The sequence below is a fragment of the Ictalurus punctatus genome, chromosome 29 (assembly GCF_001660625.3).
Source record: "Ictalurus punctatus breed USDA103 chromosome 29, Coco_2.0, whole genome shotgun sequence".
In the NCBI taxonomy this organism is placed as follows: Eukaryota; Metazoa; Chordata; class Actinopteri; order Siluriformes; family Ictaluridae; genus Ictalurus; species Ictalurus punctatus.
Window position 1 is genome coordinate 16210187 of NC_030444.2, and position 12912 is coordinate 16223098.

The window sequence follows — 12912 nt, forward strand, 5'->3', positions numbered from 1 at the left end:
ATAGAGAGAGGGAATAGAGAGAGAGAGAATAGAGAGAGAATAGAGAGAGAGAATAGAGAGAGGGAATAGAGAGAGAGAGAATAGAGAGAGAGAATAGAGAGAGAGAATAGAGAGAGGGAATATAGAGAGGGAATAGAGAGAGAGAGAGAATAGAGAGAGGGAATAGAGAGAGGGAATAGAGAGAGAGAGAATAGAGAGAGAATAGAGAGAGAGAATAGAGAGAGGGAATAGAGAGAGAGAGAATAGAGAGAGAATAGAGAGAGGGAATATAGAGAGGGAATAGAGAGAGAGAGAGAATAGAGAGAGAGAATAGAGAGAGGGAATAGAGAGAGAATAGAGAAAGAATAGAGAGAGAGAATAGAGAGAGAATAGAGAGAGGGAATAGAGAGAGGGAATAAAGAGAGGGAATAGAGAGAGAGAATAGAGAGAGAGAATAGAGAGAGGGAATAGAGAGAGGGAATAGAGAGAGAGAATAGAGAGAGAATAGAGAGAGGGAATAGAGAGAGGGAATAGAGAGAGAGAATAGAGAGAGAATAGAGAGAGAGAATAGAGAGAGGGAATAGAGAGAGAGAGAATAGAGAGAGAGAATAGAGAGAGAGAATAGAGAGAGGGAATAGAGAGAGAGAATAGAGAGAGGGAATATAGAGAGGGAATAGAGAGAGAGAGAATAGAGAGAGGGAATAGAGAGAGGGAATAGAGAGAGGGAATATAGAGAGGGAATAGAGAGAGAGAGAATAGAGAGAGGGAATAGAGAGAGAGAGAATAGAGAGAGAGAATAGAGAGAGAGAATAGAGAGAGGGAATAGAGAGAGAGAATAGAGAGAGGGAATATAGAGAGGGAATAGAGAGAGAGAGAATAGAGAGAGGGAATAGAGAGAGGGAATAGAGAGAGGGAATATAGAGAGGGAATAGAGAGAGGGATGTTGAGGGAACGAGTGTTATAGCTGCTGTAAGGTAAGTGAGAACAGGAACTCACGTCACAGACTGTAACGATAAACAGATATAAAGTATGATGATGTTCTTTATTAAATTAAAATGGTAATTGTTGGTAAATTGCGGCGTATCGGTGAAGTTTGGGGTAATAACAGTAACTGCATCGTGTTTTCATTGAACTTTAGTTATGGACTGTTCATTAAAGTTGGTGGTTTATGTTAGTTAATGCAGTTAATAATTTTAGGTAAAGAATTTGATGTAAAGTGTTTTTGTTACTTTGTGCAGTTATAAATAAAGTTTAACTTTAAAGTTTAAAGTTAAACTGCATGATATTAACATGCATGATATGCTTTTTCACTTAGGAACTTTAAATCATAGCATAAGTTTAATTATTCCAGAAAGAAAGAAAAGAAACAGCAGAACAGACCACTGGATGAAAATCTGAGTGATGTCTAATCAATCTTTTACAGAAGCATCTGAAACATCAGAGGAGACCATGCCCCATGTGAACGAGCTGAATCATTCATCCCAGCTGAAACGTTCTGGATTCGGTCGGCCTCCACCTCGACACGGCCTCCAGCTGCTCCTCTGGTTCTCCAAAGAGTGCCTCTATTTTGATAGGAATGATAAGATGGTTCCACACTGTAATCCTGATGAAGGGGATTTCGGTTTTCACCTGTTCGAGAACCGATACCGAAACGGCTTCCAGCTCCTGCCGGCGATAAACTTCCCGTACTACGTGGTGGGGAATCTGAACAGTGACGGAGCAGACGAGCTTCCTGATTACGTCACTCGGTCATATACCGGTTACTATGATGACAGCAATAAGGACCGCATCATAGTCAGCCTTAAAAATGGCTTTTTTAATGAGGTTTACATCACCGAACACGTAGACGATTGGAACTACGACCCCGAGAACACCTACCGCATTAATAATAAACTGATTCGATTCCTCAATCAAAAGAACAAGACGAATTTCCTGAATGAGATGGGCATCCAGTTCACAGTGAACGTCGCTCCAGAACCTCCTTCTCCACGGAGGAACACAGCTCACATCACCATTAATAACAACGCCAAACCAGAGTCGTCCAGGAGCAGGGGATTCTGGGATTTCTGTACGATCCTGTAAACTTTCCTCTCACCGAACGTCCTGGAGAATTACATGTACATTTTCATTTATTCCTCTGTGGGTCGTCCTCGGAGTGGAGTTCATCTCTCAGTGAGGATTTAATGTGAAGTTACACACATCAGTATTCAGTCCTACACTCGGGGGCGGAGTTTGTCTAAAACAGAGGCGTGTCTCAGTTCCGCTCGATTCTGACCATTCATCTTGAGCACGTTTTTCTTGCGTGATGTCGGCTTGAGTCATTTGATTTAATCACAACGTCATTTTGAAGTTTGTCCGTCGATCCTCTGAGACATTGTGGAGTGTGTTCGCGTTCATATCTCACGGCTTTTTAATGTTTCGTTTGGAGTTGTTCACCGTCGACAGTTTCTCTGCTGGTTTCCGTTTTCAGTCCGCATTTTCAGTCCGCATTTTCAGTCCGCATTTTCTGTCCGTGATTTTTCAGAGTTAAACGCGGTGGTCTAGACGCTGTTGAGAAACACCGTCTCAGACGCTTCTGCTCATGAACAATCTGAAACCTCAGAGGTGTGAGCTACACCGCGTTAGTGTCGCTGCGTAACCGACTCTGAACACCAGTCTTTCCTCATGACTCGACTCTGGACTCTGGATACGAGTCAGTGGGGGTGATTTATTCAGACGTGTTTACACTCAGACCCGATGAGTTACTCGTAAAAATAGTTTGCTCCAATCAAGAGCAGTGACTTTATTTTTGGATGTAATTCTTGTGTTTTCTCAGGTCGTACCTGACAGGTCACGTTACAACGTGGTCCAGCATGAAAGAATTTTAAAAAAAAGAAGACGGTAAAGGGAGACAAACGTGATAAATAATGTTTTGACTTTGTTTTTCACGATGAATATTTTAACGCGCACTGCTCGACCAGTTTGTTCCATCATCATCATCATTTGTTAAGCCGCTCACACTAACACGCTAAACATCTTATTGCTAAAAATGTTCTATATTTCTTTCTCCTCTGCGTTTTGTCCTGGTGGTGTACTAACCTTCTCTGTGCAGTAAAACCAGATACCGCGTCACTGTTTGCAGTAAACACGTGTTTGTTTCCGAATGGTTCCTGTAGCTACAGAGCTAAAGCCTCGCGCGAGTAGAACTCTTTCACCTGAACTCGGATTTAAACTGAGAGTTTAATCACGTAGGAGGTAAACGAGAGATATTTACACTCATCAGCTTTAATTACACACTTTATTTTAAATAAATACAAACACATATACATGATATGACTAACCAAGAAGAACCAGTGCTCCTGTGTACACAGAGCTTTTAATCCTGTTCTTTTGTTACATTTTTGCTGATATTTTATTGCATGATAACAGTATACTTGTTTTCTGATCATTTTGATCATGTTTGATGTTGGTATTTGATTGAAATAAAGTCATTAGATCGAGATGTAGTGTCTGTATGTTTATACCGAAATATTGAGCTAATATTCACAGTGTAATTATAAACCTACCGTTTATAAACTACGCTTTAAATTAAAATGCTTTTCTGTCTTTGTGAATTTAAATGTCAGAATTTCAGACTGAACTTGTCTTATTACTTTTATATGAAGTGATGTAGTAATAATAATAATAATAATAATAATAATAATAATAATAATAATAATAATTCCATGTGAAGATGATGTGTAACATATAAAGCAAATATTGAACAATGGTTATTGACTTATCGAAATGAATGCTGATATAAATAGAAAAGTATTTTAATGAGTCACTGTGGAACTTATTACTGCTTTTTAAATGTAAATGTCTTCCAGTTGGTCCTGAATAGCAGGTCACTCCCAGCACACACTCCTCCTCCTTCCACACACCTCTCCATCTCACACTCCATCTCCACCTTTAGTCACTTCGCTAAACTCTAAAACTCTCCTCGTAGCAGGTAAAGTCATCTTTCACGCACAATTGTGTTTATTATTATTAACATCTTTACCTTAAAACATATTATTTCCAGATGGCAAGAGAATAAAATAGATGAGAGGTTTAAGGGGTTAAATCTATTTAGATTTAAAACGTGTATAGGTTTTTCAGATTCATTTTAAGTTGATTATTGCGAGTTTACGAGCTGTGAAGTAATGTGAGGAATTCTGTGCCGTAATTCCGGTTAACCTGCTGTTCATTACAGTTACTGATCAGTAATTCGATCCTGCTGTACAGGACAGGGCTGAGGGTCTAAATATTAATATGGTATTAGTGTGAAATTATTTTACGGACATCACTTTGTTTCTTCAGTGAATAAATCTGTCCTCGTCTGTCACTTTAGGATTTTTTAAATCTTTATTTCACCGCTGTAGTGATCATGTCCAGGATTAAAACCCTAAACGACATGGCCGATCTCCAGCGTTCAGGGTTCGGCCAGCCGTCTCCTCGACACGGACTCAAGCTGCTCTACTGGTTTGTTAATAACTGCGTGGAAGTGACTCAGCAGAATCGGATGCTTTCCCTCTGCAGCCCGTCCACAGGTGACTTTGGATTTCGAATCTTCCACAACAGAGATGAAGGAGGAAAAGGCCACCTGCTTCCAGACTCCAGCAACCTGCCGTACTACGAGCTCGGGAACCTAAGTGCGTCTGGAGCGAAATCACTGCCTGAGTACGTCAGAGAGAAATACACCGGCTTCCAGGACAAGAGCAACACCGACCGCATCATCATCAGCCTGGAGTCCGGAACGTTCCGCAGCATCTACGTGACGCGCCACGAGACCCGGTCGAACTTTGACCCGAGCCACACGTTCTGCGTCGGCCGGAAGCTCGTGAGAACCATAAAGAACCTGCAGAGAGAAGATTTCCTTAGAGCAGCTAAACGCCGTGGGAACGTCAGGCCTCGCTGTGACACGAAGCTCCACGCTGAACAATCTGACAGAAATCATTTACTGCAGGGATCCTCAAGGTCTCAGCTCCTCACACCTCACAGAACTCCAGCACTCTCTACTCCATCACATCAACCGTACAGCCAGGATTTACATCCACACACTGCACCACGTCACAGACTCCATCCTCACAAACACACCAGAACCCTCTCAGGCTTCTGTTTCATCCTCCTGTTCCTATTAACTGCTGCAGTTTTATTGTGTTAAAACACAAAGATCCTCTGTGTACATGAAGGGTCTTAGTGTCCCAGCTGGTCCTCACACCACAGCAGGGCTGAGTTCTGGATTCTGATTGGTCAGAAGGGGTTGATTAATTTTCTATGACAGCATCTGTGACAGTCGCTCTGATCCGTTATCGTTTCTATAGTAACAGCTCGTTCACAGGGACGTGTACAGCGGATGTCATTGACGTGGTGAAGTTTTCTGTAAGGGGACGTTTATTTAAGATCATCAGGACAAGAGCTTACACTAGCTTGTTTCATGAACATTAAATGTACATGTAAACAGAAACAAATATGACGTATTGTTCTTGAATTTAAAAAAAGAGCGGAAGTTGTTAGCCTGCTGCGGTGTAAGAGGAATAAAACCCTCAGGGACGTGCTGTTACAGGAAAACTCAGGGTTTATTATTGACCTGTTAGGAGGGTTTATTCTGTATATTTATCATATATGTTCTATTTTATTCACTATTTATTGATTACTAGGGATTTATTTAGTTTATAAATAAAGGGGGCGGGGTTGCACAGAGCTGGTTATAGGCAGGTATAAAGGTTACGAGTGGTTATATAAGCTATAGGAGAATATTTATCACATTTAGAAAGGGGTGTACAAACTTTTGCACTAGACTTTCTGTATGTGTTTCATCATCTGAGCATGAAATCCCCTGCAGCGTGTTTATGTAGCGCTCTGTACAGACGTACAACTTTACATCATGCAGGTTAACAGAGGGTCAGATTTAGGTTCATGTTAAACATGTGATGTGTCTCTGTTTGTTTACTGAAAGTAAAGAACATGACGCTGGACCTTAAACCTGATCCTGAGTCATCCCTCCTCCTCCTACTGCTCTTACTGCTCCTAACGCTGCTCCTCCTCCTACTGCTCTTACTGCTCCTAACGCTGCTCCTCCTCCTACTGCTCTTACTGCTCCTAACGCTGCTCTTCCTCCTCCTACTGCTCCTAACGCTGCTCCTCCTCCTCCTACTGCTCCTAATGCTGCTCCTCCTCCTCCTACTGCTCTTTCTGCTCCTAACGCTGCTCTTCCTCCTCCTACTGCTCTTACTGCTCCTAACGCTGCTCCTCCTCCTCCTGCTCCTCCTCCTACTGCTCTTACTGCTCCTAACGCTGCTCCTCCTCCTCCTCCTGCTCCTCCTCCTCCTCCTTCTACTGCTCTCACTGCTCCTAATGCTGCTCCTCCTCCTCCTCCTCCTGCTCCTCCTCCTACTGCTCTTACTGCTCCTAACGCTGCGCCTCCTCCTCCTGCTCCTCCTCCTACTGCACTTACTGCTCCTAACGCTGCTCCTCCTCCTCCTCCTACTGCTCTTACTGCTCCTAACGCTGCTCCTCCTCCTCCTCCTCCTGCTCCTCCTCCTCCTACTGCTCTTACTGCTCCTAACGCTGCTCCTCCTCCTCCTGCTCCTCCTCCTCCTACTGCTCTTACTGCTGCTAACGCTGCTCCTCCTCCTCCTGCTCCTCCTCCTACTGCTCTTACTGCTCCTAACGCTGCTCCTCCTCCTCCTGCTCCTCCTCCTCCTACTGCTCTTACTGCTGCTAACGCTGCTCCTCCTCCTCCTACTGCTCTTACTGCTCCTAACGCTGCTCCTCCTCCTCCTGCTCCTCCTCCTCCTACTGCTCTTACTGCTCCTAACGCTGCTCCTCCTCCTACTGCTCTTACTGCTCCTAACGCTGCTCCTCCTCCTCCTACTGCTCTTACTGCTCCTAACGCTGCTCCTCCTCCTCCTACTGCTCTTACTGCTCCTAACGCTGCTCCTCCTCCTCCTCCTCCTGCTCCTCCTGCTCCTCCTCCTACTGCTCTTACTGCTCCTAACGCTGCTCCTCCTCCTACTGCTCCTCCTCCTCCTACTGCTCTCACTGCTCCTAATGCTGCTCCTCCTCCTCCTCCTGCTCCTCCTCCTCCTCCTCCTACTGCTCTTACTGCTCCTAACGCTGCTCCTCCTCCTCCTGCTCCTCCTCCTCCTCCTCCTACTGCTCTTACTGCTCCTAACGCTGCTCCTCCTCCTCCTCCTACTGCTCTTACTGCTCCTAACGCTGCTCCTCCTCCTCCTACTGCTCTTACTGCTCCTAACGCTGCTCCTCCTCCTCCTGCTTCTCCTCCTCCTCCTACTGCTCTTACTGCTCCTAACGCTGCTCCTCCTCCTCCTGCTCCTCCTCCTACTGCTCCTAATGCTGCTCCTCCTCCTCCTGCTCCTCCTCCTACTGCTCTTACTGCTCCTAACGCTGCTCCTCCTCCTACTGCTCCTCCTCCTACTGCTCCTCCTCCTACTGCTCTTACTGCTCCTAACGCTGCTCCTCCTCCTACTGCTCTTACTGCTCCTAACGCTGCTCCTCCTCCTACTGCTCCTCCTCCTCCTCCTCCTACCGCTTCTCCTACTGCTCCTAACGCTGCTCCTCCTCCTACTGCTCCTCCTCCTACTGCTCTTACTGCTCCTAACGCTGCTCCTCCTCCTACTGCTCCTCCTCCTACTGCTCTTACTGCTCCTAACGCTGCTCCTCCTCCTCCTCCTACTGCTCTTACTGCTCCTAATGCTGCTCCTCCTCCTACTGCTCCTCCTCCTACTGCTCTTACTGCTCCTAACGCTGCTCCTCCTCCTCCTCCTCCTGCTCCTCCTCCTCCTCCTCCTACTGCTCTTACTGCTCCTAACGCTGCTCCTCCTCCTCCTGCTTCTCCTCCTCCTCCTCCTACTGCTCTTACTGCTGCTAATGCTGCTCCTTCTCCTCCTGCTCCTCCTCCTCCTCCTACTGCTCTTACTGCTCCTAACGCTGCTCCTCCTGCTCCTCCTCCTACTGCTCTTACTGCTCCTAATGCTGCTCCTCCTCCTCCTCCTACTGCTTCTCCTACTGCTCCTAACGCTGCTCCTCCTCCTCCTGCTCCTCCTCCTACTGCTCCTACTGCTCTTACTGCTCCGAACGCTCCTCCTCCTCCTACTGCTCTTACTGCTCCTAATGCTGCTCCTCCTCCTCCTGCTCCTCCTCCTCCTACTGCTCTTACTGCTCCTAACGCTGCTCCTCCTCCTCCTCCTCCTCCTCCTACTGCTCTTACTGCTCCTAACGCTGCTCCTCCTCCTACTGCTCCTCCTCCTACTGGTCTTACTGCTCCTATCGCTGCTCCTCCTCCTACTGCTCCTCCTCCTACTGCTCTTACTGCTCCTAACGCTGCTCCTCCTCCTACTGCTCCTCCTCCTACTGCTCTTACTGCTCCTAATGCTGCTCCTCCTCCTACTGCTCCTCCTCCTCCTACTGCTCTTACTGCTCCTAATGCTGCTCCTCCTCCTACTGCTCCTCCTCCTCCTACTGCTCTTACTACTCCTAATGCTGCTCCTCCTCCTACTGCTCCTCCTCCTCCCACCGCTTCTCCTACTGCTCCTACAGCTGCTGCTCCTCCTCCTACAGGTTAATTATTCATAATCGATTATTATCATTTATTATCATTAAAACCATGACTGCTGTTGAGTCCACCTGCTAGTTTCATGAAGCCTCATTGACCTTCAACCAGCCGTATCACAGTGATAGCATGTAGGAAAACAAGTCTGTTCAGCCCCTTGCACTCTTCATATCACACACACACGCACACACACGCACACACACACACACACACACACATGTGCAGGCAGAAGCAGTACAGCATCTTTGTTATTTTAGCACTTTGTTTTTATTGGGGTGAGGTTCAGAAAGTGGTTTTTCACTCTGTAAACAGACTCGTGTGAACATCTCCACGGCACGCCCAAACTCGGTCAGTTCCTGTGAGATCTTTGTGCAGTGTGAGGTGTCACTCTGTCCTCTGAATGAGGGTTTAGTAATATTCGGGAAAAAGTTACCAAGACTTACAGTTCTGGTTCTGTGTGTAATTTGTTCAATTGGTGAGATAGAGAACCGGGAGGTTGAGGCACTGACGGCCTCCTTGCTGAGTCACTTTACACTGATGGAGTGACTCACGTGTTCATCGACACGTTTATGTCAATTTATTACAACATTTTTAGTAGAGTTCTTTTCTCATGACATGTTTCAGTTCTCCTTTTAATTTGATCCATGATCTGAAGTACCGGGAGCAGTCTCGGGTAATGACAGACAAATAAAAATCAGATTATAGAAGTGTAAGATAATAAGGACCTCATGTTTTATTATTAACACAGAAGTCCTGAGTCGTAGTGATAACTCAAACGAACTGGTTCAGATGTTAGAGCAGGGACACAAGAGGTGACGAATCTCTAAAGGTCTCGATAGCGGTGTGTCACAGATTTGGAAAACACTGTTACCCTGATGAGTTTAATACGACTTCATGATTACTGGTTTCTTTGACGTGAGTAGACAGGAAGTGTGAGAGAGAAGAAGGAAAGAGGGAAGTAACTGGTGAAGAGTTATTTGAGTTTGCATTTAAGGAACCTTAAAACTTTGTACCGCATATCTGAGCTGATTTATTTTTGTCTATAGATGTATTTCAAACAGCACAATTTAAAAAAATTAGAAATCCTCATATTTTCCTTCAGACGCTGTTTATTACACATAGGAGAATGTTAAATTAGCTGTGGAGGTGAAATATCAAGTCGCTGAGATACAGAACAATTCTTCATCTGTGGCTTCTGGATCTTCTGTATGATTTTCCTGATCTTATATAATAAGCTCTAGTTGTTTTTCTTGCTTTAGGTCAGTGGGTCTATTTTAGTTCCAGAGGATAAATTATATTTCTGACGTGACTGAGTCCTGCGTGTGTTTGTGTTCTGGTTAAATCCACCGAGTGTAAGAGAAAGTGTAATGAATGATTGGAATGAAGGGGATGACGTCATGAGTGATGTGTAATACAAAGCTCTAAGCGCTTAATTCTTTCCAGCTGTGTGAAGGAAGTGACACGGTATGCCCATTCATTTTCCAGCTACTGATGACTGAATACAAGAGCAGAGATTCTCATCTTCTTCCCACAATACACAATAAACTAATTCTCAGAAATGTGAGTGTGACTGGGAGAAGTACTGATGACTGAGAGACAGATTGTGAATCAGATTTGTGTCAGGTTTTCCATTTTAACTTTCTAACTAAAGTCTGTAATTCTTTGGATCAGCTGTTAGGTTCCTGTTATGAACATTCCAGAAAATCCCGGAATCTGAAGAGTAAAAAAACTCATGCTGTGGAAGTTGTGGTCTTTTTGCTGTGATGCCTGTGAGTTGAGACAAAGGCGCTACGACACCGCGGTGTTTGCTGTGGGGTTTGGTGGTGGTGTGGTGACGTTGTGCTCTCTGGAGTGGGAGGCTGTTGGTTCAAACCCAGCTTGGGTGCAGTGTGCTGGATGGTGAAATGTAGAATGGGGAGTTAATGTGTCTCACTTTTTTGACCTGGAAGTGTGATGCTTAGTTCATGGTTACATAAATGAAGGTGAAAAGGTCTATAAAACAGGCTTCTTGTACGAGATCCTGTAGCTCATGTGGATGAGCATCGCCCTCTGGTTTGAGTGGTTGCTGGTTCAAACCCCAGCCAGGATGAAGGGATAAGAGCGTGGCAGGTTCAGGAAGATGTGGAAGGTGCAGGATGGCCGGAGGGCGTGATCAAGGGGGGTAATATCCGGGCACCTGCCCCCCGAGGACCAGCAGTGGACAGTAAGAGGGTTATGGAACCTGAAGAGAGGGGTTGGACTTAGTTTTGCATTATATAAAAATTTTCTGTAAAAACCTATGTCCAACCTTTCTCTTCAAGTTTCATAACTTCTTTCTGCTACCAAACATAAACACAGGGCCGAGTTGGATTCGAACCAGCAACCCCTGAGCACAGGGCCAGAGACGTTACCACATCGCCGCCAAACCCCACAAGAACTGACAGGTCTCGTAGCGTCTTTGTGTTTTAAAATGACATCGGCCAAACATCCCCACCACACTCCTCTCTCTCCATTAACGTCCATCATTGTATTTTCTCCTCGAGCCCGAGCTAAATTCAGTCCCAGCTTTAGCTAAACTTCAGCTCTGTTCGACTTGTTACCTTCAAAATAACAACCAAGAGATCTCTGTGAGTTTAAAAGAGAAGATGTGAAAACTCTCCATACATTAAAAAGAAAAGCTTGAATAAATGAACAGCTGTTCGGACCGCTGATGAAAAACTATGAAGGGAACAGAAGCTCGCTCTGTAGCCTACAGCTCGTCACAGCATGAAATGAAGAGCTAGCTAACATCATGCACTGATATTCACTGACCCACTCTGGAGAAGATATCTATTGTGGAACACTACAGCACGCGCGCCGCCAGATTCTACTTTACTTTGTACACACAGGTCGCACGCGCGCATTTCATTCTTCTGCACTATTTAGTTGTTCCACAAGGGGGCAGCAGTGACCCCGCACCGAATCACAATACGCAGCCGAAGAAAAAACGGACGAGACGAAAACGAGCGTAAGCTCTTTTCTCTTTGAGTGTTCGCACAGAGCTTCTGTTTCTCGCTTTTTTATTTTATTTTCTAATTTCTTGTTCCTCTAGTATCTACAAAAGAAGCAGCGTGTCTTTCACCGCCATTGTTCTTCGTGTTGTTGCGATTCTTCTTCTTTGGCGTCCTTCACACCAGAAGACCTACTTTACTGCTCTCTACTGCCTCTTATAGGCCAGAAGGGGTAGTGCATGCTGTCGCGATGCGCATGCGTCGACCGCCTGTGTACGTGTGCATGTCAAATGGAGTTTACTTTGAAAGGCTATGCGTACCACTGCGCGTATACGCTAACGTACGCGTAAAAACAAAACAAAGTATACGGGCTTTAGACAGCAGTGCAGGTTTTCTGTTCCTATCACACTCCAACGCTGAGATCTGGGAGATGTTTAGTGCAGGTAAAATGTCTATTATAAGACTACATAAAGCTACAACAGTGCGTTATTGGGGCAAAATGTATAACATATGTGTTGTTTTGTATCATATTTGCTTTTGTTTTACTCCTTACAAGTAAAAGCAAAGATTCCCCTAAGTTTATGATGCAGCTTAATACACTGCGGGTGTGATGGCTGCCCTCTTGTGGACGAAGGTTTAACTGCAGGTAAAATGGCTAAAAAGGCTGAGGAGCGCCAACCTTTCAGAACATTTCTAGGCCAGACTCGTGCAAAATAAGTCGGGGGAGTCTGACTGTCCAGCAGAAGGCATGTAATAAACGTCAGTCAGGACGTTGGAGCACCAACTGGAGTTAATTTAATAAATACATTTCTGTATGATGTCTAAAATGTGAACATATCCTCCGGGATCAAGACTTCTGCCTTCTCCAGCATGGAGATCCTGTGTTCCTGACGTTCTCTGGAGAGACGCTGAGCTACGAAGTGGGACTGCTTCATCTTCTCTTCACTGTATATGCAGTGTATATATCAATGAAGCGAGAGATAAATGTGTTGTGGTCTTTTTGCTGTGATGCCTGTGAATTTTTTTTGTGGATCATAATTTTAAAAGACAAAGGCGCTACGACACCGAGGTGTTTGCTGTGGGGTTTGGTGGCGTTGTGGTGACGTTGTGGTGACGTTGTGCTCTGTGGAGTGGGAGGTTATTGGTTCAAACCCAGCTTGGGTGCTGGATGGTAGAATGGGGAGTTAATGTGTCTCACTTTTTTGACCTGGAAGTGTGATGCTTAGTTCATGGTTACATAAATGAAGGTGAAAAGGTCTATAAAACAGGTTTCTTGTACGAGATCCTGTAGCTCATGTGGATGAGCATCGCCCTCTGGGTTGAGTGGTTGCTGGTTCAAACGCCAGCCAGGATGAAAGGATAAGAGCGTGGAAGGTTCAGGAATCAGTG

The 12912-nt window shown here is 45.2% G+C and overlaps 3 protein-coding genes across 4 annotated transcripts in view; 2 read left to right on the forward strand and 1 right to left on the reverse strand.

The window, feature by feature from the left end:
• LOC108260621 (uncharacterized) overlaps positions 1–3601 on the forward strand; it is a 5114-nt gene extending 1513 nt beyond the window's left edge. Inside the window, exons 1-2 of one of the 2 annotated variants that reach the window (XM_047152347.2) lie at positions 867–953; positions 1403–3601. In XM_047152347.2, the coding sequence (XP_047008303.1) occupies positions 1429–2061 (633 nt within the window). In that variant the 5' untranslated portion in view covers positions 867–953; positions 1403–1428 and the 3' untranslated portion in view covers positions 2062–3601. Of the gene's footprint in view, positions 1–866; positions 954–1402 lie in introns of those variants that run through there. The other variant, XM_017461047.3, reaches the window with a different exon arrangement.
• A 256-nt stretch (positions 3602–3857) lies between these two features.
• LOC108260619 (uncharacterized) lies at positions 3858–6038 on the forward strand. Its single transcript, XM_017461043.3, has 2 exons — positions 3858–3949; positions 4362–6038. The coding sequence occupies exon 2, from the start codon at positions 4367–4369 to the stop codon at positions 5141–5143; it is 777 nt and encodes a 258-aa protein (XP_017316532.1). The 5' UTR covers positions 3858–3949; positions 4362–4366; the 3' UTR covers positions 5144–6038.
• Positions 5195–12458, reverse strand: LOC128629413 (uncharacterized). The gene is made up of 6 exons (XM_053677369.1): positions 12358–12458; positions 10631–10775; positions 10347–10446; positions 7815–8556; positions 6215–6899; positions 5195–5224 (listed from the first exon to the last, which is right to left on the reverse strand). Exons 1-6 carry the CDS (start codon positions 12456–12458, stop codon positions 5195–5197), a joined length of 1803 nt encoding a protein of 600 aa, XP_053533344.1.
• Between the last annotated feature and the right edge of the window lie 454 nt (positions 12459–12912).